Below are 21,707 nucleotides of genomic sequence, written 5' to 3'. Positions count from 1 at the left end.
TTTATTTTTTTAAGGATTGGCACCTGGGCTAACAACTGTTGCCAATCTTCTTTTTGTTTTTTTCTGCTTTATTTCCCAAACCCCCCTGGTACATAGTTGTATATCTTAGTTGCAGGTCCTTCTAGTTGTGGGATGTGGGATGCCGCCTCAACGTGGCCTGTCGAGCGGTGCCATGTCCGCGCCCAGGATCCCCAAATCCCCCTTTTAAAGATAGGATATTATACTGATGTTATACGTTCTTGGCTGGAATACTGTGTAGGTGATGTTCTGTCCTTCTTAGGGTGTCACATCTGGAGATACATGATGTTCCTGTGCCCCTCATTGATGATGTTATAATTTTGATCACCCAGTCAAGATGTTGTTTGGTTTCTTCACTGTGTAATTACTGTTTATTTTTTTTCTTGCAACTAATAAGCAGTCTGTGGGACACACTCTTAAGAGCCTGCAAATATCCTGCTCTTCATCAATATGTCCTAGATTTAGCAGCCATTGGTAATTTTTGCCTAAACCAGTCTTTATGGTTATTTTTCCAACTCTAGCACTTGCTCCCCATTTACCAGTCTGCCCTTGGCGTTCTAACACAAGCATGAGCCTTCCCTTCTTCCCTGTTTATTTATTATTGGTATGGACTTGTGAATTCCTATTTTTTCATTAGTTTATTATTCATTATTGTAGTTAATTATTTTGGTGCTCAAATTGTCCCAGATTTGGCCAGTATGGTCACCTTCAGTCTGACTACTGTGAACTTGTGACACACTCTCATAATTTTTTTGAGCATTTTCTTTCTATCATAACAGGATGTTCTAGGTTCATCTTGTGCCGATTTTATCTCAGCCGTGGAATGGTATTAGAGACCAAGATCTCAGTGCTAGCTGTTACTGGAGTGTCTGCTTTTTCTGCCCTTTCAGCAAACAACTTGGCAATATCTGCACGTATATACACATATACATACACACATATATGTACGTAAACATATGTGTACATTTATCTATATACACAGGTATACGCACAGACCTATATACTCAGATGTATATATACATATACCTATTTAAGAAATGATGAGTTCTCACAGCTCCCATTCCAATACACAGTGTTCTTTCTTGCATTCCCCAATCCATATTTGTATGTTCCTTCTTTGGTGAGAACCCTGGTGCCGAAGAACATCAACACTTACTCAATACTGTAATACATCTAAAAAAGTTTCAAAATTACTTCATCCATACCAACATAATAAACAAACTTACGAACTAGAGTTCCAGATTTGTTTTCAATATTCTCCACCACTCCACAAACCCATCCTGACTGAGGATGTGTGCGTTGAAGGTATAAAGTCTAATACTGTGTTTACTTGGATTAGTTGTTTCTTGTCTTATGTTTTTTTCTGTTTTCTTTTTTCCTTTAGTGCGATTATAGTATTTATTTGGAATATAATTAGGTTCAGTTTGTTTCATGTTAAAGGCATAACTTTTAAATTTACTCGTACTGACATTATTCACAGTCCCATGATCTCCTACTATTTAGTAGAATTCGTCATAATTAGAATTTGTGGTGGGGCTCCCCAGGGCCCCATGTTAAATAAATATCCCCTCAGTGAGATGTAGTACATGTATCACAGGTAGTGTTGTGTGAGAGATCTACCCTGAAAAGCTAGTTGATCTTGGCATGCTCAGGCAACAAAGCCAGTTATATTGCCCCTTTTTTCAAAACACTCTGACCATCTTATGGGGTCAAAGTGGAATGTGATGTTAACAAAACATCTTTTTTTGATTTTGCCAGCGAGTATGCCTGACATGGAGATCAGATCTACACCCTGTGTACCTTGGAAACACTTAGGGCTGCTCTTTAGCTAGTATGTACCAGTACTACTGTACGATTAGCTTCTATTGTGATAGTCGGCACCAGTGCCGTACTGGTTGTGAGAGGTTTTGATTATCGTTCCTGGGGACACCCAAACGAGGTGTCCAGGGTAGGGATGTGAGTCAGGACTTTCCGGTAAGAGTCACCTATTTCTCCCTCACTCCTTTTTTTGCAGGCTTCTCAAAGTCAACCTACCCAGCCCAAGAAGGAAGCCAATAAGGAGTTTGTTAAAGATGTTTCCAAGAAGATAAACAAGAATACACCTGCTCTTGGGTTGGCCAAAAACAGTGAGATGAATGTGAAAAGGTGAGTAAGAAGGGGCTCAGATGGCATTGTTTTATACGGTAAAGGAGAGCACGATACCATCCTTTGGATGGTAAAGGATGCATGACATCCTTTTGACTCCCTTTTGTCTCCATTGAGAACATGTTTAGTGAGCCACAGTGGTGATTACTACATTAACCCTGGTTGCTGAGGTGGGCCCAGCTGTGGTTGCTGAAGTGTTACAGGCCTCCCCTCTCTCTCTTTTTCTATAGTGTGTGTTGTCATTGAAGAATTTGCCAAAAGATCTTGTGCTCATCTTTTCTTTCTTTTAGTAGTAATTGTCTCTGTTTGAGCTATCTGTGCTTGAGAGTGTGGGGGCAACTTAACTTTTCTGGGGGATTCTCAGCGCTGGTTGATAGCTTGTCAATCTGCTTATTCCGTTAGAAGCTTTAGGGGAGATTTGTTCCTTGTTACTGGAGAGGATTACTATCTCCCTAGGCCAAAGACATGTGTTTTCCAGCTGTTGCAGGAAACTGTTCACAGGTTCTGCAAGCAGATATGAGTATTCTCATCTAGGATTGGAAAAAGGATTTACCCCTAGGAAAACTTTTGTTGGAAGAAGAGTTAGAAAGTGGAGTGAGACCTTTCTATATCCTCTCTTTATTCCAGTGGGAATTACTTCTTAATGGAAGAATAAAATAGACTGGATAGGTAGCTATAGCAGGGCTAAGCATGGGTTCCAAAGGGTAAGGGGAAAAAGTTGGAGGACTCCAGAAAATTTACATGCCAGATCCACAAGATATTTTGCTAATTACCCAGCAGAAAGAAATCAAAACAGAAGATTAGCATTTAACCCTACTTGATTTCTAGCTGAAATGGAATTCCTGGGATTTGCATGTATATTTTAACCTTAATTCCATGCATTATTTTCATTTGAATTTCTTTCATCATTTTGACTTTAGCAGGGAAATCCTCACAAAATGCCATAAACATTCTTGCCTTCATTCAGGGTTCAGTGGAATGAACCCTAATAATAGCACTAGAACTAGTAGCTAACATTTCTTTAGAGCTCACTATAATCACACATTATTCTAAGTGAGTTTTTCGGTAACAGCTTTATTGAAATATAATTCACATACGATACAATTCACCCATTTAAAGTGTACAATTCAATGGCTTTTAGTGTATTTGCAGAGTTATGTAGCCATCGCTACGATCAATTTTAGAACATCTTCATCAACCCCAAAAGAAACCCTGTACCTTTAGCTATCACCTCTCAACTCCCTCATCCTCTTCAGCTCGAGGCAACCAGTAATATGCCTTCTGTCTCTCTAGATTTGCCTATTCTGGACATTTCATATAAATGGAATTATACAATGTGTGGTCTTTTGTATCTTCACTTAGCATAATGTTTTCAAGGTTCATCCATGTTGTAAGTAGATATCAATACTTCATTCCTTTTTATTGCCAAATAATATTCTGTTGTGTGGATATATGATGCTTTGTTTATCCATTCATCAGTTGATAGACATTTGGGTGGTTTCCACCTTTTGGTTATTGTGAATAGTGCTGCTATGAACATCTGTGTACAAGTTTTTGTTTGAGCACCTATTTTCAATTCTTTTGCATATATACCTAGCAATGTAATTGCTGGGTCACATGGTAATTTTATGTTGAACTCATTGAGAAACTGCCAAACTGTGTTCCACAGTGGTTGTGTTATTTTACGTTCCTACCAGTAATGTATTAGAGTTTCCAATTTTCCACATCCTTGGCCACTCTGGCTATTTTCTTTTTTTGTGCTGGCTATCCTAGGGGGTGTGACATCCTTGTCCTCCAAGAATTGAGTGACCAACTTATTCTTGTTTCCTAGTACTTACCCAGTTTTAATACTGAAAGTCTTACATCCCAGGAGCCCTCTCAGTCTCAGACAAATAAGGACAGTTGGTCACTTTATCAAGGAAGCCTACTCTGATCACCTCAGGCTTATAAGAAGCACAGAGAGTTAACTTGCCCGAGGTCACCCAGCCAGTAAGTGGAGGAGCCAGGATTTGAATCCAGGTAGTCTAGCTCTAGAATGCATGCCATTTATCATAACTAGACTATCTTTATCATAACTAGACAATCTAAAAGTTCTCATCAGGAGGGACCTGGAACCTATCTGGTCAGGAGGACTCTTTTGAGGCACTTCCTTTTTTTTTTCAACCATTCAGTGGGTTTTAAAATTATATTCATAGAGTTGTACAGCCATCACCACTACCTAGTTTTAGATTAGATACCCCTCACAGAGAAACTTGTACCCACCAGCAGTCCCTTCCCTTTCCCAGTCCCCCTTTTTACCCTCCTCCTTGCCCCTCCCCAGCCCACCACCAATCTACTTTCTGTTATGGATGTACCTCTATTCATATGTCTATTCTGGATGTTTCACATAAGTGGAATAATGTGATATCCAGTCTTCTGGAGGCACGTACTCTGTTCAGACTGATGATTGTATTTGCCTTCAGTCTTCTCTCTCTTCTTATTCTGACTTTTAGTTTTCCAGTGATTTGGTCACACTAGGTTAGTTGCTCTACTTGGACATGAAATCCCATTCAAAACAAAGCTTGCATCTGATGCATGTGAACAAATGTCTGTTTTAGTCTTTTCTTTACCTTCACCAGGAAAGTATCTCATGAGTAGCCTGGGTAAAGGGAATGTGGTTAGATATCACCAATATTAAGTACTAGCTCACCTTTCTTTTATAAGCCTCTTATAAGCCTTTCTTATAATCCTCTCTCATAAGCCTTCAAACAGTATTAATTTAAACCTGCATTTTACCAGATGCCTGGTTCTGATAGACAAAGACGAATAAATGCATCTAGTGAGGGAGACTGATATATAAGCAGATAACTTATACAATGTGGTAAGTATTATAATAAAAGCCTTTGTATATAAATAAAGGTAATAAGTCATATATGAGAAAGCATATCATGAATTTCAGGGGAAATTTTTCAGAAAAGTATTGGAACCTAGGCCATAGAAACCATATAGTGTGCTACTTAGTTGATTCACTATGGTACCCATTGATTTTTACCCTCTAATCTGTCTCCTGGGGTTGAAGCCCCTTTCACTTCCAAGCCTTTGGTAAATATAGCAACAAGGTGAGATGGTAGGTGAGGATTCTAGGAACTACATTCTTCTTACTCAGACATTGTTTCCTTTACAGGTATAAGCTGGAACCCTCACCACTAGTCATCTCTACTACCTTGGTACCAAACGTTATGCAGAAACAGCTCATTCTGGAAACATCCACCATCTCCAAAACACCCACTACTGAAGAGGCATCTCTTTTCAAAAAGCCATTTGTTGTAAAAGAGGAACCCACTACTGAGGATACAGCCCTCATCAAGAGGTCATTATCTTTAAAAAAGTGCACAAATGAGGGGGAGGTGTCTCTCTTGGAGAAGCCACTATCCTTGCAGGAGGAGACTGACAGTGATGATGAGTTTGTTTTAGAGCCAAAGACTTTTGGGAAAAAGCATAAAACTGAAGAGGCAGCCATCACCAAAAGGACATTATCCTTAAAGAAGATGCGCACATATCAGAAGGAGGAGTTGGTCTCGCAGGACATCAGCGTTGAAGAGGATTCCTCTGTGGAGCTGATGAACTTTAGGAAGAAGCCAAAAATGGAGGAGGCAACCTCCACCAAGAAGCTGTTATCTTTAAAGAAGAAGTGTACCACTCAGGGGAAAGTGTCCCATATGAAGAAACCACTAGTATTGCAGAAGACCACCTCTGAAGAGAAGTCAGTCATTAAGGAGCTGTTGTCCTTTAAGAGAAAGCCTACCAGTGAGAAGGAGCCCCTTTTCCAGGAGCCATCTGCATTGCAAGAGAAGCACACCACTGAGCAAGAAGTATCCATCTTGCGGAAATCATTGGCCTGGCAGGAGAAGATGGACACTGAAGAAGAGCCCCTCTTTACGGAGCCATTGGCTTTCAAGAAACCTACCACTGAGGAGCCAAACCTCATCAAGAGGCTATTATCTTTAAAAAATAAGTGCACTAGTCAGGGGAAGATGGCCTACTTGAAGAAGCCATTGGTATTGCAGAACACCGCCTCTGGAGAGAAAGCACTCATTAAGGAGTCATTGTCTTTTAAAAAAAAGGCTACCACTAAGGAGGAGTCCCTCTTCCAGGAGCAGTTTGTGTTGCAAGAGAAACACACCACAGATGGGGGGATGGCCCTGTTGATGAAGCCATCGGCATTGCAGGAGAAAAACGACAGTGAAGAGGCATTTCTTATGGAGCCAATTTCCCTTAGGAAGAAGCATACTACCAAGGGGACAACCCCCACCAAAAAGCCATTACCTTTAAAGAAGAAGTGTGCCATTCAGGGGAAGATGTACCACTTGAAGAAGCCACTAGTATTGCAGAAGACCACCTCTGGAGAGAAGTCATTCATTAAGGAGCCATTGTCCTTTAAGAAGAAGCCTACCACTAAGGAGTCCCTTTTCCAAGAGCCATCTGTATTGCAAGAGAAGTGCACCTCTCCAGAGGAGGTGTCCATCTTGAAGAAGCCCTTGGCCTTGCAAAAGACTCCAGCTGAGGAAGAGTCACTTTTTAAGGAGCCTTTGGCTTTGAAGAAGAAGCATACCATTGAGGAGGGAACCCCAACCAAGAAAATATTATCTTTAAAAAAGAAATGTACCACTCAGGGTAAGATGTCCTGCTTGAGGAGGAGGAGTCCACTTCAGGGCACCAGTGAAGAGGAGATCCTCTTCCAGGAATCATCTGTGTTGCAAGAGAAGCACACCACTCAGGGGGAGGTGGCCCTCTTGAAGAAGCCATGGGCATGGCAGGAGAATATTGACAGTGAAGATGAATTTCTTATGAAGCCGGTTTCCTTTAGGAAGAAACATACCACAAATGAGGCAACCTCTACCAAGGAGCTGTTATCTTTAAAGAAAAAATGCACCACTCAAACAGTCTGCCAAGAACTGCTGGACTTGCAGGATATGACTGGCAAAAATAAGGATTCTTTCTTTATGGAGGCAATGTCATTTAGGAAGGAGTCTTCAACTGCGGAGGCTGTCCTCACCAAGACACCATTATCTTTAATGAAGAAGCAAATTACTCAGGGGAAGATGTTCCCTTTAAAGAAGCCCCTGGTCTTGGAGAAGACCACCTCTGAAGAGGAGTCACTCTTTGAGAAGCTGTTACCTTTTAAGAAAAAGCCTACAACTGAGGAGGAATTCCTCTTCCAGGATCCATCTGTATTGAAAGAGAAGCACATTACCCTTCAGGAGGTATCCCTCTCGAAGAAGCCATTGGCCTTGCAGGAGAAGACCACCACTGAAGAAGAATCATATATTAAAGAACCATTGACCTTGGAGGAGAAGCCTACCACTGAGGAGGAATTCCTCTTCCAGGAGCCATTTTCATTGCATATAAAACCTTCCAACAAAGATGAGTCCCTCTTCTGGAAGGCTTTGGCCTTGCAGAAGAAGACTGATACCAAAGAGGACTCAGTGAAGAACCTGTTGGCTTTGCAGGAGAAATGCACCACTGAAGAGGAATTGCTTTTCAAGAAACCATTGATTCTGAAGGAGCTCCCCACTGAGGCAGCAACAAGCATGGAGAGAGAATTATCTTTAAAGAAGAAGCCCACTGCTCAGGGGGAGGTGTTCCTCTTTGAGAAGCAGTTGGCCTTGCAAGAGAACATTTCCAATGAAGAGGAATCCCTTATTAAACAGCCACTGACCTTGCAGGAGAAGCCTAGCTTTGAAAAGGAGACCATCCTGAGGGAGTCCTTGGCCTTGCAGGAGAATCCCACAATTGAGGAGGAGGCTATGCTGAAGGAGCCCTTGGCCTTGCAGGAGAATCCCAGCAGTGAGAAGGGGACTCTCTTCAGGGGGTCCTTGGCCTTGCAGGAGAAACCCAGCAGTGAGATGGAGGCCCTTTTCGAGGAGCCAGTAGCCTTTCAGGAGAAGCCTACCATCAATGAGACATCCAATTTCAGGGAGATATTTTCCTTGAATGAAACACTCACCACTGGGAAGGAGTTGTCTTTCAAAGAGCCATTGGCCTTGCAAGAGAATCCCACCCACAAGGAAGACGCCTTTCTCAAAGATTTCCCGATCCTTCAAGTTGAGACCAGCCCACATGTGTCCAGCACTGCCCCTGAAACCAGACTAGGCATGTCCAGCACTGCCACTATGTCTAGTGTGGGCAAGTTCAGTAGCACAAGCAAGTCCAGTGCTTGTGAATCCAGTTCCAATAAACCTTTCTCATCTCAGGGCAAGAGATCACAGAAGGAGGTATTCTGCTCTCTTTTTTCTTACATTAGATGATGTATTCTTTGTTGTCCTGGAGGTGGCTGCTAGCAAAGAGATTTATTTTGCCTTCCTAAGCAACTGAGCTAAACATAGTAAGCTACAGTAAATCAAATTGGCCTTGTAGAATATCTTGACTTCCTGATAGGCATAGTGATACATCCAAGCAATGAGAAAGTATTTATTCCAGGAATACCCGCAAGAGTCTGGAATACTGTATACATATATTTGGGCTTTGCAGTAATGGTTAGACAATGTCTTTCAGGAAACTGCCTTTCTTAGTAATTGCAATCTGTATTACAGTAGGCTTCAACCAATAAAGCTCACAGAGATATCTCCCAAGGAAGATGGTCTTTAAGTTGTAAATTGGAAGGACAAAGGAATGAGATTTGGCAGGAAGGAGGAGAAATACCCTCTTGTAGGCAAAACAACCTGGGTAATGAGGTAGAAGGGAGGAAAAGGCTACCAAGAAGATGAATTGGGCCAGATCAAAGCATTGGGACAGAACAAGGGACCAAAGAAGACAGGTGATATGTGCTGAAATAGTAAAATAAGATTTTCTTGGAGAGTCTTTAGGTTACCTGTAAAAATGGTGCCTGTTTCCTAGGGCAGAGCAGGAGTACGAGGACTAAGCATTTCTTGGCCACTCAGCAGTATGAGGATTGCAGGGCCAAGGGGTGCTCTGTTGTGACCTAGGATATATGAAGCTCGAGGAACCTTAGCAGAAGACGACAGTCAGAAGAAAGGAATCATCCTTTATGTGAATGTGCTAAGCTTTCCTTGGAATCTTTCTCCTCCTAATGTGTCTTTTTGGTGATTTCCAAGCAGATGACCCCAGTGGAAGATATTGACAAGGACCACAATGATCCATTTTTCAACTCAATATATGCCAAGGATATCTTCAGTTACATGAAGGAGAGAGAGGTATGTAGGTGGCTGGGAGTGGGCAATGATTTCTAGTTCTCATTTCTTCGTCACTCCATCCTACAAATGCAAGTTGAAAGGGGAGGTAATAACGATGATGAAAATAATAGCAGCAACAACTGATGTCTACTGGTAGCTTACTGTGAGTTATACATTGTGCTAAGAGATTAATAGACATTATCTTAATTCTCCCAATAACTTCATGATGGTAGGTATTATTATCTCCTTTGAATAGTTGGAGGAAACTGCTCAGAGTCACACAACTAGTGTGTGGTAGAACTGAGATCTGGACTACAGTCTGATTACCTTGAAGACCATAAGCCTGCTGCACCTCTAATTGCTGAGGAGACAGTCTCAGACGCAAAAATGATCAAGTAGTCTCTTTCTGAGTGGCTACTCTTAGAGATCTTTTCCCTTCTCTATGTAAGTTTCTGGCACCGTATGTAGAATCACACCCTTTCTTTCAGCTCTCCAACCTGGCGAAATTTTCTTGCTCCTTTGAAATCTGCTAGTCTCCTTTACCAGTAATATTCATCATTCCAAAATTTCTGTCTCTTTCAATGGAACAGATGGGACCAAGATTATCTAACAACTAGAATTTTAGCAGGCCATGTTTAGTGGAGAGAATATCTCATCGTCTCTCTAGAGACATAGCATTTGATTAGCTGACTCCAGAGCCCATACTCTCTCTAGTATACTTTGGAGGAAGTAAGAGAGAACTTTGATGTAGTAAAAGTGTGGGCCTTAGCTCCGCAGTATCAGATTCACTTGGGATCCTGTTAGAAATACAGAAATGTAGCCCTACCCCAGACCTTCTAAATTAGATTGTGAATTTTAAAGATCTCCAAGTAGTGCATATGCATGTTAAAGTTTGAGAAGCACTGCTCTACATAGCATGGTATTGTGCTTTAGATGGAATTGTAAAGGAGGGGCAGAACCTCTTTGGTATTCGGCTATAGTCATATGTATGTTCCTGCCCATATTCCGTATTCCCCCTGGACTCCTCAGCATCCACCCTGACACTTGAATATCATGTGTGTCCATTTCCCAAGAATAACTGGAACTTGTCCGGAAAAGGATAAGGATACTTTGATCTGCTCCTATCTGATACTATTGTCTGAAAATAATGAGTTAGAACTGTTAAGAAGTTAATTATGTCGTTACATTTTTTTTTCTGAGATATTAGTTGCAAATAGTTTTTCTTAAGTTACAGCTTTTGAACTACAAGGAGAGTTTATTTGTTAACATTTCTTTCTTATTACTGCCAGGAAAAGTTCATACTTAAAAAATACATGAATAGGCAGACTGACATCAGCAGTGACATGAGGGCCATTCTTGTGGACTGGTTGGTGGAGGTACAGGTAAGCCCGGCAACTGCAGCTTTAAGGAGCTGCTGTTCTCTCTTGATTATTCACAGAGCATCTCCGGGTGCCAAACACGGTAAAAATTTACTGGGTCTACAGAACTGAATAAACCATGTTCCTGCTTTCAGGGAGCTTGTGATCTAGGGGGCAAGATAAGACATACAGACAGATAAGTACGATACAAAGTAGAATACACTAAGTGCCATAAAAATGATATAAATAAGATACTGTGAGAACCCAGTGGAAAGAGAGATTATTTCTAGAAAAGGCAGTGATGGTATGGTAGTTTAATCATTTTCAAAATCTTCTAAAAGTCTACCTACTGATTTGGATAGGGGCCAGTGACAGTCTTCCAAGCTTTGGGTGGGATGGGTAATAAGAAGGACAGTGTGGCACCAGATATGGCAGTGGCTATTTGTCCAGAGTTGGATGTTGAGGGAATACTGCTATGAATACTTAATTATCACTTTACACTAAGGAAAGATAGCCCAAAATAGTACCTGGCACATAGTAGGGAGTCAGTGGATATTTGTCGAATGAATGGAATTGAATGGATTGCTATGGAGTTAGCAAGGAAATACAAGGCATAGTCTATGCCCAGCAGAGTCTTACTATATAATTGGGAAGAAAAGGTAATCTAGTTTAATATCCTTTAGGTACCAGAGGAGTGGTTCAGGCCCACTTTGGAGTGACAGACCAGAGAAATGTCATAGAAGTGGTATATTTGGATATCAGCAAAGCATGAAAATGTCCCTCATCTTATGGAAATGATGAGGAATAGTAAATTAGATAAGAGTAGAATTTGGCTAGATCTTAAGTAAGTGAAACTGATCCCAAAGATTGCTGATCATTACCAAGCTAGAAGGAGATTTCTAGTGGACTACCAGCAGACTTTGTCCTGATCAATGTTTTTATTAGTCATGTAGATGAGAACAGAGAAGATCTACTCATCAAATTCACAGATGGCATGAAACTGGGAGTAGGGATAGGAAATAAATGGATAACAGAGATGAAATATTTCTACCAGCTGGAATGATGAACGAATCTTTTTGAAAAAAGCTTTTGTTATTTTTATTGCACAAAAATTCACATTTATTTATTTATTTAAAAAAAAATTTTTTTTTTGAGGAAGATTAGCCCTGAGCTAACATCTGCTGCCAATCCTCCTCTTTTTGCTGAGGAAGACTGGCCCTGGGCTAACATCCGTGCCCATCTTCCTTCACTTTATATGTGGGACGCCTACCACAGCATGGCTTGCCAAGCAGTGCCATGTCCACACCCGGCATCCAAACTGGCAAACCCCGGGCCGCTGAGAAGTGGAACATGCGCACTTAACTGCTGTGCCACTGGGCCTGTCCCAAATTCACATTTATTACAGTAAAGTAAGAAATTATAGTTACCCATGATCCCACAACCCACAACCACTGTTAACATTTGTGTGTGTATATGATCTCCCTGCTTTTAAAGTGGTGGTTATCTACCAGGGGTACAATTCTAAAGCAAAGATGACACAATCACAGATGCCCAAGTCCCATCCCAGACTTATCAAATCAGAATGTGGGGTTGTGGCCCTGGCACACATATTTTTATAAAGCTCCACAAGCCATGCTAATGTATACCTTTTGATAAAGAATCACAGTTCTAGAAAATATATATAGTGTTGTTACAGCTTTAATTTTTAAATAATCAGACAGTAAAATTGACTTTTGATATACAGTTTTATGAAATTTTAACATTTGTTTTGAAAAATACGTTCACAAGAAGTTGCCAAAAATAGTATAGAGAGGTCCTGTGTACCCTTTACCTAGTTTCTCCCAATGGGAACATTTTGCATAATTGTAATATATCACAATCAAGGTCCATAGACCTTATTTAAATTTCCCCAGTTTTAAATGCACTTACTTGTGTATGCATTTAGTCTGTATAATTTTGTCACACATGTAAGTTTTGTAAGCACCGCCACCACCACCACAGTTACGACACAGAACTGTTCCATCCCCAGAAAGATCCCTCGTGTTACCCTTTTATAGCCATAGCCATCCCCCCTCACCTCACCTTCCTGTCTCTGGAAACTCCTAATTCTCCATCTCTATAATTTGGTAATTTCACAAATGTTATATAAATGGAATCATATAGTATGTAAGCTTTTGAGATTGACTTTCATCACTCATCATCATTCCCTTGCAATCTATCCAAGTTGTTGCTTGTGTCAATAGTTCATTCTTTTTAATTGCTGAGTAGTATCCCATCGTATGGATGTGCCACATTTGTTTAACCATTCACCCATTGGAGGACATCTGGATTGTTTCCAGTATTTTTTTTTTTGAGGTAGCATTGTTTTATAACATTATATAAATTTCAGGTGTACATCATTATGTTTCAACTTCTGTGTAGATTACATCCTATTCACCACTGAAAGTCTAGTTTCCATCTGTCACTGTACAAATATCCCCCTTTATTGCTTGCACACTCCCCCCACCCACATTCCTCTCTGGTAACCACCAATCTGTTCTCTTCTGTCTATGTGTATGGTTGTTGTTGTTTTATCTTCCACATATGAGTGAGATCATATGGTATTTGTCTCTCTTCGTCTGACTTATTTCACTTAGCATAATACCCTCGAGGTCCAACTGTGTTGTTGTAAATGGCAAGATTTTGTCTTTTTTATGACTGAGCAGTATGCCATTGCCTATATATATTCACACATACCACACCTTCTTTATCTATTGATCCCTTTAGAGGCACTTAGGTTGTTTCCAGGTCTTGGCTATTGTGAATAATGCTACAGTGAACATACGGGTGCATATATCTTTTTGAATTAGTGTTTTCGTGTTCTTTGGATAAATACCCAGAAGTAGAATAGCTAGATCATATGGTCGCTCTATTTTTAATTTTTTGAGGACTCTCCATACTGTTTACCGTAGCGGCTGCACCAATTTGCATTCCCACCAGCGGTGTATGAGGGTTCCTTTTCCTCCACATCCTTTCTAACACTTGTTATTTCTTGTCTTTTTAACATTAGCCATTCTGACGGGCATAAGGTGATATCTCATTGTAGTTTTGATTTGCATTTCCCTAATAATTAGTGATGTTGAACATCTTTTCATATGCATGTTGGCCATCTGTATATCTTTGGAAAAATGTCTGTTCATATCCTCTTCTTTTTTTGACCGAGTTGTGTTTTTCTTGTTGAGTTGTATGAATTCTTTACATATTTTGCATATTAACCCCTTATCAGATATATGATTTCCAAATATCTTCTCCCAATCAGTAGATTGTCAGTTGGGATGTCAGAGTTGTGTTCATGCTTTTGCTGCTGCTACCAGGCTCTGAGCCGTGGCCGGGTGCCCAGGATCATGGGGCTCTACCTCTGCTGCTGCTCTGCTCCCCATGGCCACAGGTGCTGCCATGGCTGGCTGGCTGGAGTTGCACATGCACCTCTTCTGCTACCCACTGGGTTCTCTGGGACTGGCAGCAGCTAGCTCACCGTGGCCTGGGGTCCAGAGTCCTGGGCACTGCCTCTACTGTTCCCGTATTTTGCCTCCTCTTGTGCTCCAATCCACCCATCTTCGTATGTACCAATGTGTGGATCTCTCTGGAGTCCTGATGCCTTGGGCAGTGTAGCCTTTGTTTGGTTATGGATGTTTTATTCTGTGTAGATTGAAGAGGAGAGAGAAAAGGATCCTCTCATGCCACCATGATAATGATGTCACCATTTCTAGTGTTTGAGGCTGTGAAAAGAACTGCTATAAACACTCATGGACAGGTTTTTATGTAAATACAGTAGTCCCCCCTTATCCACGGTTTCGCTTCCTGTGGTTTCAGTTATCCAACAATATTCAGTTATTCAGTTGGTCAGCCATGGTCCAAAAATATTAAATTGAAGATTTCAGAAATAAACAATTCATAAGTTTTAAACTGTACACTGTTATGAGTAGTGTGATGAAATTTCACACTGTCCTACTTCATCCCACCTGGGACATGAAACATCTTTTTATCCAGCATATCCACGCTATATATGCTGCCTGCCCGTTAGTCACTTAGTAGCTGTCTTGGTTATCAGATGGACTGTCATGATATTGCAGTGCTTGTGTTAAAGTAACCTTTATTTTACTTAATAATGGCCCCAAAGCACAAGAATAGTGATGCTGGTGATTGAGATATGCCAAAAAGAAGCCATAAAGTGCTTTCTTTAAGTGAAAAGGTAAAAGTTCTCAATAAGGAAAGAAAAAAAATTATATGCTAAGGTTGCTGAGATCCATGGTAAGAACAAATCTTCCTTCTGTGAAATTGTGAAGAAAGAAAAAGAAATTTGTGCTAGTTTTGCTGTTGCACCTCAAATATGTATATAGGAAAAAAACATGGTATCCATAGTGTTCAGTACTATCTGTGGTTTCAGGCATCCACTGGGAGTCTTGGAACATATCCCCTGTGGATAAGGGGGGACTACTGTATAAGTTTGCGTTTCTAACATCAATACCCAGGAGCGGGCTTGCTGGGTTATGATAAATGTATGTTTAACTTAATGAGAAACTGCTACAGAGTGACTTACCATCTTGTGTTCTCACCTGGAATGTATGAGAGCTTCAGTTTCTCTGCATCTTTGCCAGCACTTGGTATTGTTAGTATTTTCTGTTTATTTTAGCCATCTAATAGGTGTGAAGAGGAATGTCACCATAGTTTTAATTTGCATTTCCTCCAGGGCTAATAATGTTGGACATCATACTTATTTGTCATTTATAAATCCTCTTTGGTGAAGTTTCTGTTTAAGTCTTCTGCCCAATTTTAAATTGAGTAGTTTATTTTCTAAGTGTCAAGTTATGAGAGTTCTTCATATGTTCTGGGTAAAAATCCTTTATTGGATGTGTGATTTACAAGTATGTCCTACCAGTTTGTAACTTTTTTATTCTAACCTGTGTCTTTCAAAATCTTTTTAATTTTGATAAAGTCCAGTTTTTCAGTGTTTTCTTTGTGCATTATGTGTTTGGTGTCATGTCGAAGAACTTTGCCTAAACCTAGGTCATGAATATTTTCCACTGTATACATATTTTTAAAGATTTCTCTTTTAATTTTTTGGGGGGAAGATGAGCCCTGAGCTAACATCTGCTGCCAACCCTCCTCTTTTTGCTGAGGAAGACTGGCCCTGAGCTAACATCTGTGCCCATCTTCCTCTACTTTCTATGTGGGACGCCTACCACAGCATGGCTTGACAAGCAGTGTGTAGGTCCACACCTGGAACGCGAACTGGCGAACCCCAGGCCACCGAAGCAGAACATGTGAACTTGAGTGCTGCACCACTGGGCCGGCCCCTATTTTCTACTACATTTTATCTACAAGTTTTATAGTTTTAACATTAAATTCATAATCCATTATGAGTTAATTTTTGTACAACTGGTGAGGTTTTTCAAGTCACAGCTCATTTTTCTGCATATGAATGTCTAACTGTTCTGACCCCAATTTGTGGAAAAATATACTTTCTCCACTAAGTTGCTTTTGCACCTTTGCCAAAAATCATCTGGTCTTATTCGTGTGGGTCTATTTCTCTATATTCTGTTTTGTTCTGTGTCTATCCCTTTGCCAATATTGCACTGTCTTTATTTCTATCGTTTTATGGTAAGTCTTAAAACTAGGTACCATGATTCTCCCAACTCTGTTCTGTCTTTTCTTTTTCAAAATTGTTTTAGCTATTCTAGTTCCCTTGCCTTTCTATGTAAATTTTAGAATCGATTTGTCTATATCTACAAAAAACTCCTGCTGGGAGTTTGATTGGGATTGAGTTACATTTTGTGCAGAAAAAAGTTAACATAACAAGCCTCAGACTGCTATCCTTAGACAGACCTGTTTGCAAGGCTGGCCCTTGGCTGGCATCTGGGAACTTGACTGGTAAACAGTTCCCTAAACTGCTGTAAAACCCTCCCTAAGTGATAACTGTGCCTCAACTCTTAGTGCAAACGATGTGGTTTATCCTGAACACCTGCTTTCCTTCTGGGAGTCTGGAAGGTTGGTACACACTAGGCAGAGAGTGTTTACATGACCAACCTTGGGCACCAAGTCATTTAATGAGCTTCCCTGGTAGACAACACTTTACCTGTGTTGTCACAACTCATTGTGGGAGGAATTAAGTGCATCCTGAGGACTCTACTGGGATAGGACTCTTCGAAGCTTGCTTCTGGTTTTCTTCAAACTTTGCCCATGCTTGTTTTCCCTTCACTGATTTTGCTTTATATCGTCTGCTCTAATACAATAATACAGGGGCTGTTCTAAAGGAGAGTCCATTGGGGGAAAATAACAGTTCAGGTTGGCAACGGCTTCTCATTGGCTGAGCTGCAGCATTTCTCATTGGCTGGGATGTCACCAGGTAGGCAACATCATAGCCATGAGTATGACTATATGCTGAGTCTTGTGAGTCCTCCTAGGAATCACTATACGTGGAGGTGGTCTTGGGGACCCCCAAAACACATCTATAGGTGAATTTGAATAGAATTGACATCTCTTCTGTGTTGAGTCTTCCAACTCCTGAATGTGGTATGTCTCTCCATTTATTTAGGTTTTCTTCGATTTCTTTCTTTTACTATATGGATCCTGTATATATTTTGTTAGGTTGATACCAAAATACTTTCTTTTTTTGGAGCTATTGTAAATGGTATTTTTTTTAAATTTAGGTTTCCATTTTTACATTGCTACTATGAAATATTGGTATTTGTGTGTTGACCTTGTATTCTATGAACTTGCTAAAACTCACTTATTCTTAGGAGTTCTTTTTTTTTGGTAGATTTCTTGGTGTTACCTACATAGACAATTATGTCATTGTGCATTTATTTTTTCCTTTCAAATCTGTTTTCCTTTAATTTCATTTTCATGTTTTATTGTACTGCCTAGGACTTCCATTATGATGTTGAATAGAAGCAGTATGAGTGGACAGCCTTGCCTTGTTCCTGATCTTAGGAAGAAAGCAGTTAGTCTTTCACTATTAGTATGATTTTAACTGTAGAGTTTTTGTAGACACCCTTGTCAACTTAAAAAGCAAATTCGCCTATTTTACCCTCAAAGTGAGTTTGTTCAGGAATAGCCAAAAGAATTGCAATTCAGGATGTACACCCTATGGTGAACCATAGGCAAATCTGGAACTCAAAGTAGGGGAGCTTGCTTTTATAGAGAAAAGGGGGAAGTGGGGAGGGGCTGTTCTAAAGGAAAGTCCATTAGGGGAAAGTAACACTTCAGGGTGGCAACGGCTTCTCATTGGCTGAGCTGCAGCACTTCTCATTGGCTGGGCTGTTACCAGGAAATCTTCCCTCAGTAGTAAAGTAGTTGTACTTCCCATAAAAGATGCAAGTGTACATCTCTTCCTGTTTGGTGTAATTGACAATGTATGATAAGGCATGAGAGCTCCCCCTATAGGCCTTCCCAATTCCAATTTAGTTAAGATTTCTTTTGTTAATTTCCACATTTTCCCCATTGATCAAGATCTTTCTCCAAAAGCATCTCTGATCAATAGGCAGGTTCTCTGTGCATAGTGGTCTTGTCCCTAAGTGCCAGGAAGGATCTTTCCTGGTTGAAATGTTTCACATTGGAAGGGAATTACATAATGATTGGAAACTATATAGGCCACATTTTGGTAACAAGGAAGGTTAGGAAGGAGAACTCTCAGGCATTTTCCATCTAAAGTCTATATTTCTCCAAGGTTGTAGGCATTGGAGATCATCTCAAAGTGCTGAGCCAGCATCACCTTATTGGGCATGTCATTTTTACAGAGGTTCAACAGGCAATAGGCACAGAACTTCACAGCGAGTATACAGAATAAGATTAAAAGTAATACTATAAGCCCAGTTTGCAGGATGGTTCTAAACCAGGAACCCAGACCTGAAGGTAACCAGATGAACAAATCAAAAGACAGTGGATTGTTAGATGCAATTTGTTGTAGCCAATGTGCTTTCTCTCTAATCTTATGTAATTGGGTTTCTACTTCCCCAGAGGCATTTATCCATGTGCCACAGGAGGTGTTTGCCACTGCACAGACACCTCCTTGTTCAGCAAGTATATAATCAAGGGCTATATGACTATTCAAGACACCCTGATAAATGAGTTAAGTGACCATTGCTAAGCTGAAATTGCTTTGGCTGTGGAGTTGGCCAACTCTTCTAGAATCAGGGAGAGATTCCTGATTATTTGTTTGTTGGCACTCACTCCAATCCATGGGAAGAAAGCTCTTCCCATGGAGGCAAACCCAGAGTCATGTATGCCTCCTGGAAGTTCTTGTTTGGAGTGACTGCAGGGATTCAGTGGGAGAGACCAGTGAGAGGTAGATTCTTGTTTATACAGAGACAGTGAGTACAGCAAGGGCACACTGTCCTTGTATTCTCCAGCTATCAAGGCAATGACTTGCCCAAGCATAAAGGCCATTACTGAAACCTCCACAAATGAAAATGTAATCAAGGTTGTACATAAGGCTCCTGCATAAGTGATACAATCGATGGACTTGTTCATCGGAATAGAGGCATTAGCATGATATAACCAAAGCTCACATACTATGTTGTTACATACCAAGAGGTTGCCTAAATATATGGGTATATGGAGAAATTTACAGATGGCCTGGGTTATGTTGGCTGCCCCACAGAATTTTTCATACAAATATTCAAAAGATCTTATTTTCCCCTCCCAAGGCTGGGTTAAATTAAAACAAGAAATGAGTTTAGGTGGACTTAGCACCCTGAGTTGGTAAAATGGGCCCAGCAGAGCAATTTAGACAAAACAGCATCTGGAATCCCAGTGAAACTACTTATAGGGTTAACTAAGGGATCATTACTGTCTTTGACAGATGGAGGTTTCTGATGGCAAATCCAGTAATCAGAGGGGTTTCCCCCTTATGCAAGGGACTGGGAAATCTGGACAAGGGCATTGTCCTTCCAGGAAAGAGAGGGAGAAAATAAAGTAAGAAACAACAGTGGGAAGAGGGTATACAGGCCTGGTCCAGTCATCTTGGGAAAGCTGTCTGCCTCAGAGGTCAGCTGCTTCTCTTCCTAGTCAATTTGGTTTGGAGGTCTCCAGCATTTGTTCAGGACCAGATGTCAGATGGAGCCTTCTTTGCCTGTGAGAGGTGTACCCAAGGCTCGAATCCCTGAAGTTTGACTGCCATCTAGGTAGTGAGGAGGGCCTAGTATAGTCCCTTCCAAGAGATTTCAAGGGCAGTAAAATTGGAAACATCAGTTTGGAGTATTGTATTCAGACATTTAAGGAAACTGGAAGAATTTAGGATCCAGTCCAGCTTTCAGGTATAACAAAAGCTTAAAGACAATTAATGGATTAGAATTTAATATCTACAAAGGTGCAAACATAATTTCTCTCTCTACAATAACCCCCTTTTTAAAATAAAGATAATCATAGTAAAACTAATTTGTTTTTATTAAACTTGGCCTGATTATTTATATACATCCAGCCAGAATAGTGATTGACCATATAAGCTCTTTTAAAAGATTCCTTTGCTGAAACCTTGTAAACAGGGCACTAGGCCAGTTTTTCAAGCAGTTCCTTAAAGCCGTCTGGTCATTTCTGAGTCTATGTACATCTTTCATGAATATAACATTCTAGCCAAAGCCTTGGTAATGTAGCCAATATTTCCAATTGTGTCCTGCTACAAGGAGAACAGACCCTCACTGAACCCATGCAAATACATACAAATGTTATCATGAAAAGAATACTTAGGAGTTGCTGAATTCCGAAGGGGTCAGGCAAAGAGAAAAAGATAAATGTTTCAACCCTTATTGCAAAGATACACTTTAAAAAATTGCTGTAAATTATAGAATAGCTTAAAGGGGAGGAAATAAAGGGGTCCTTTACATCTGGAAAACAAAACATTGAAGCAATGAGTCCTTCATTTGAGTTCCCAAAACTCCCACCCAGTTCAGTGTTATGATCTTAAAGTTATCAAACCTGTGTTCCAGAGTACTTGTCAAAGTCTTTTTCATGAATCTCTTTGAAAAAGAAACATATTTTTAAAAGCATCAGAGTAAAACAATAACTGTTTGTAACTGACAAAAGGCTTTTTTTTTAAAAAGGCAATGGGTAGGGGCCGAGTGGCTAAGTTCGCACCCTCCACTTCTGCTATCCAGGGTTTTGCTGGTTTGGATCCTGGGCGTGGGCATGGTGCCTCTCCTCAAGCCATGCTGAGGCAGCATCCCACATGGCACAACCAGAAGGACCTACAACTAGAGTGTACAACTATCTACTGGGGGACTTTGGGGAGAAGAAGAAGAAAAAACAAAAGATTGGTAACAGATGTTAGTTCAGGTGCCAATCTTTTTTTTAAAAAAGGCAATGGGTAGGGGCTGGCCCCGTGGCCGAGTGGTTAAGTTCGCGCGCTCCACTGCAGGCGGCCCAGTGTTTCGTTAGTTCGAATCCTGGGCGCGGACATGGCACTGCTCATCAGACCACGCTGAGGCAGCGTCCCACATGCCACAACTAGAAGAACCCACAACGAAGAATACACAACTATGTACCGGGGGGCTTTGGGGAGAAAAAGGAAAAAATAAAATCTTTAAAAAAAAAAAAAAAAAAAAAAAAAAGGCAATGGGTAAATACAATTGACAAGAAGAATTTGGGTATTTTTGTGACACATTTTAGACAGTAACTGGAATCACAGGTTATAAAATTATATTAGGACATACCAGATTTTTAGGAATTTAATACAATTTCTAGAACACATGTTAGTAACATTCATCCATACAGTATAACCTAAAAAGGTTTATCACTTATTCAACCAAGCTTCTTATGTAATTTGACATACCAAATAAGCCTAATTAATGTAATATCTCTTTTTTTATAAGGAGAGGGAGTAAATCTTTTGAAATGTCCAGGTGCCCTCTGGAAAATCCCAAAGTTACATCCAGGTCGAAAAGATGTCATTTAGAATTTGAATATTTTAGGAAGCTTGTCAAAAATATCAAAAGGTTTAGACACTTGACCAAATAGGATCACAGAGCATTAGGAAATA

General features: G+C 40.4%; 1 protein-coding gene across 3 annotated transcripts in view; it reads left to right on the top strand.

Moving 5' to 3' along the window:
- CCNB3 (cyclin B3) overlaps positions 1-21,707 on the top strand; it is a 46,951-nt gene that overhangs the window by 9,761 nt on the left and 15,483 nt on the right. The window contains exons 4-7 of one of the 3 annotated variants that reach the window (XM_046673500.1): positions 2,033-2,163; positions 5,327-8,417; positions 9,261-9,356; positions 10,625-10,717. In XM_046673500.1, the coding sequence (XP_046529456.1) occupies positions 2,033-2,163; positions 5,327-8,417; positions 9,261-9,356; positions 10,625-10,717 (3,411 nt within the window). Of the gene's footprint in view, positions 1-2,032; positions 2,164-5,326; positions 8,418-9,257; positions 9,357-10,624; positions 10,718-21,707 lie in introns of all 3 variants that reach the window. The other 2 variants (XM_046673499.1, XM_046673501.1) reach the window with 2 other exon arrangements.

The sequence above is a fragment of the Equus quagga genome, chromosome 10 (genome assembly GCF_021613505.1).
Source record: "Equus quagga isolate Etosha38 chromosome 10, UCLA_HA_Equagga_1.0, whole genome shotgun sequence".
Taxonomy (NCBI): domain Eukaryota; kingdom Metazoa; phylum Chordata; class Mammalia; order Perissodactyla; family Equidae; genus Equus; species Equus quagga.
The sequence above is the reverse complement of the archived record's forward strand: the minus strand, read 5'-3'. Positions and strand labels throughout refer to the sequence as shown.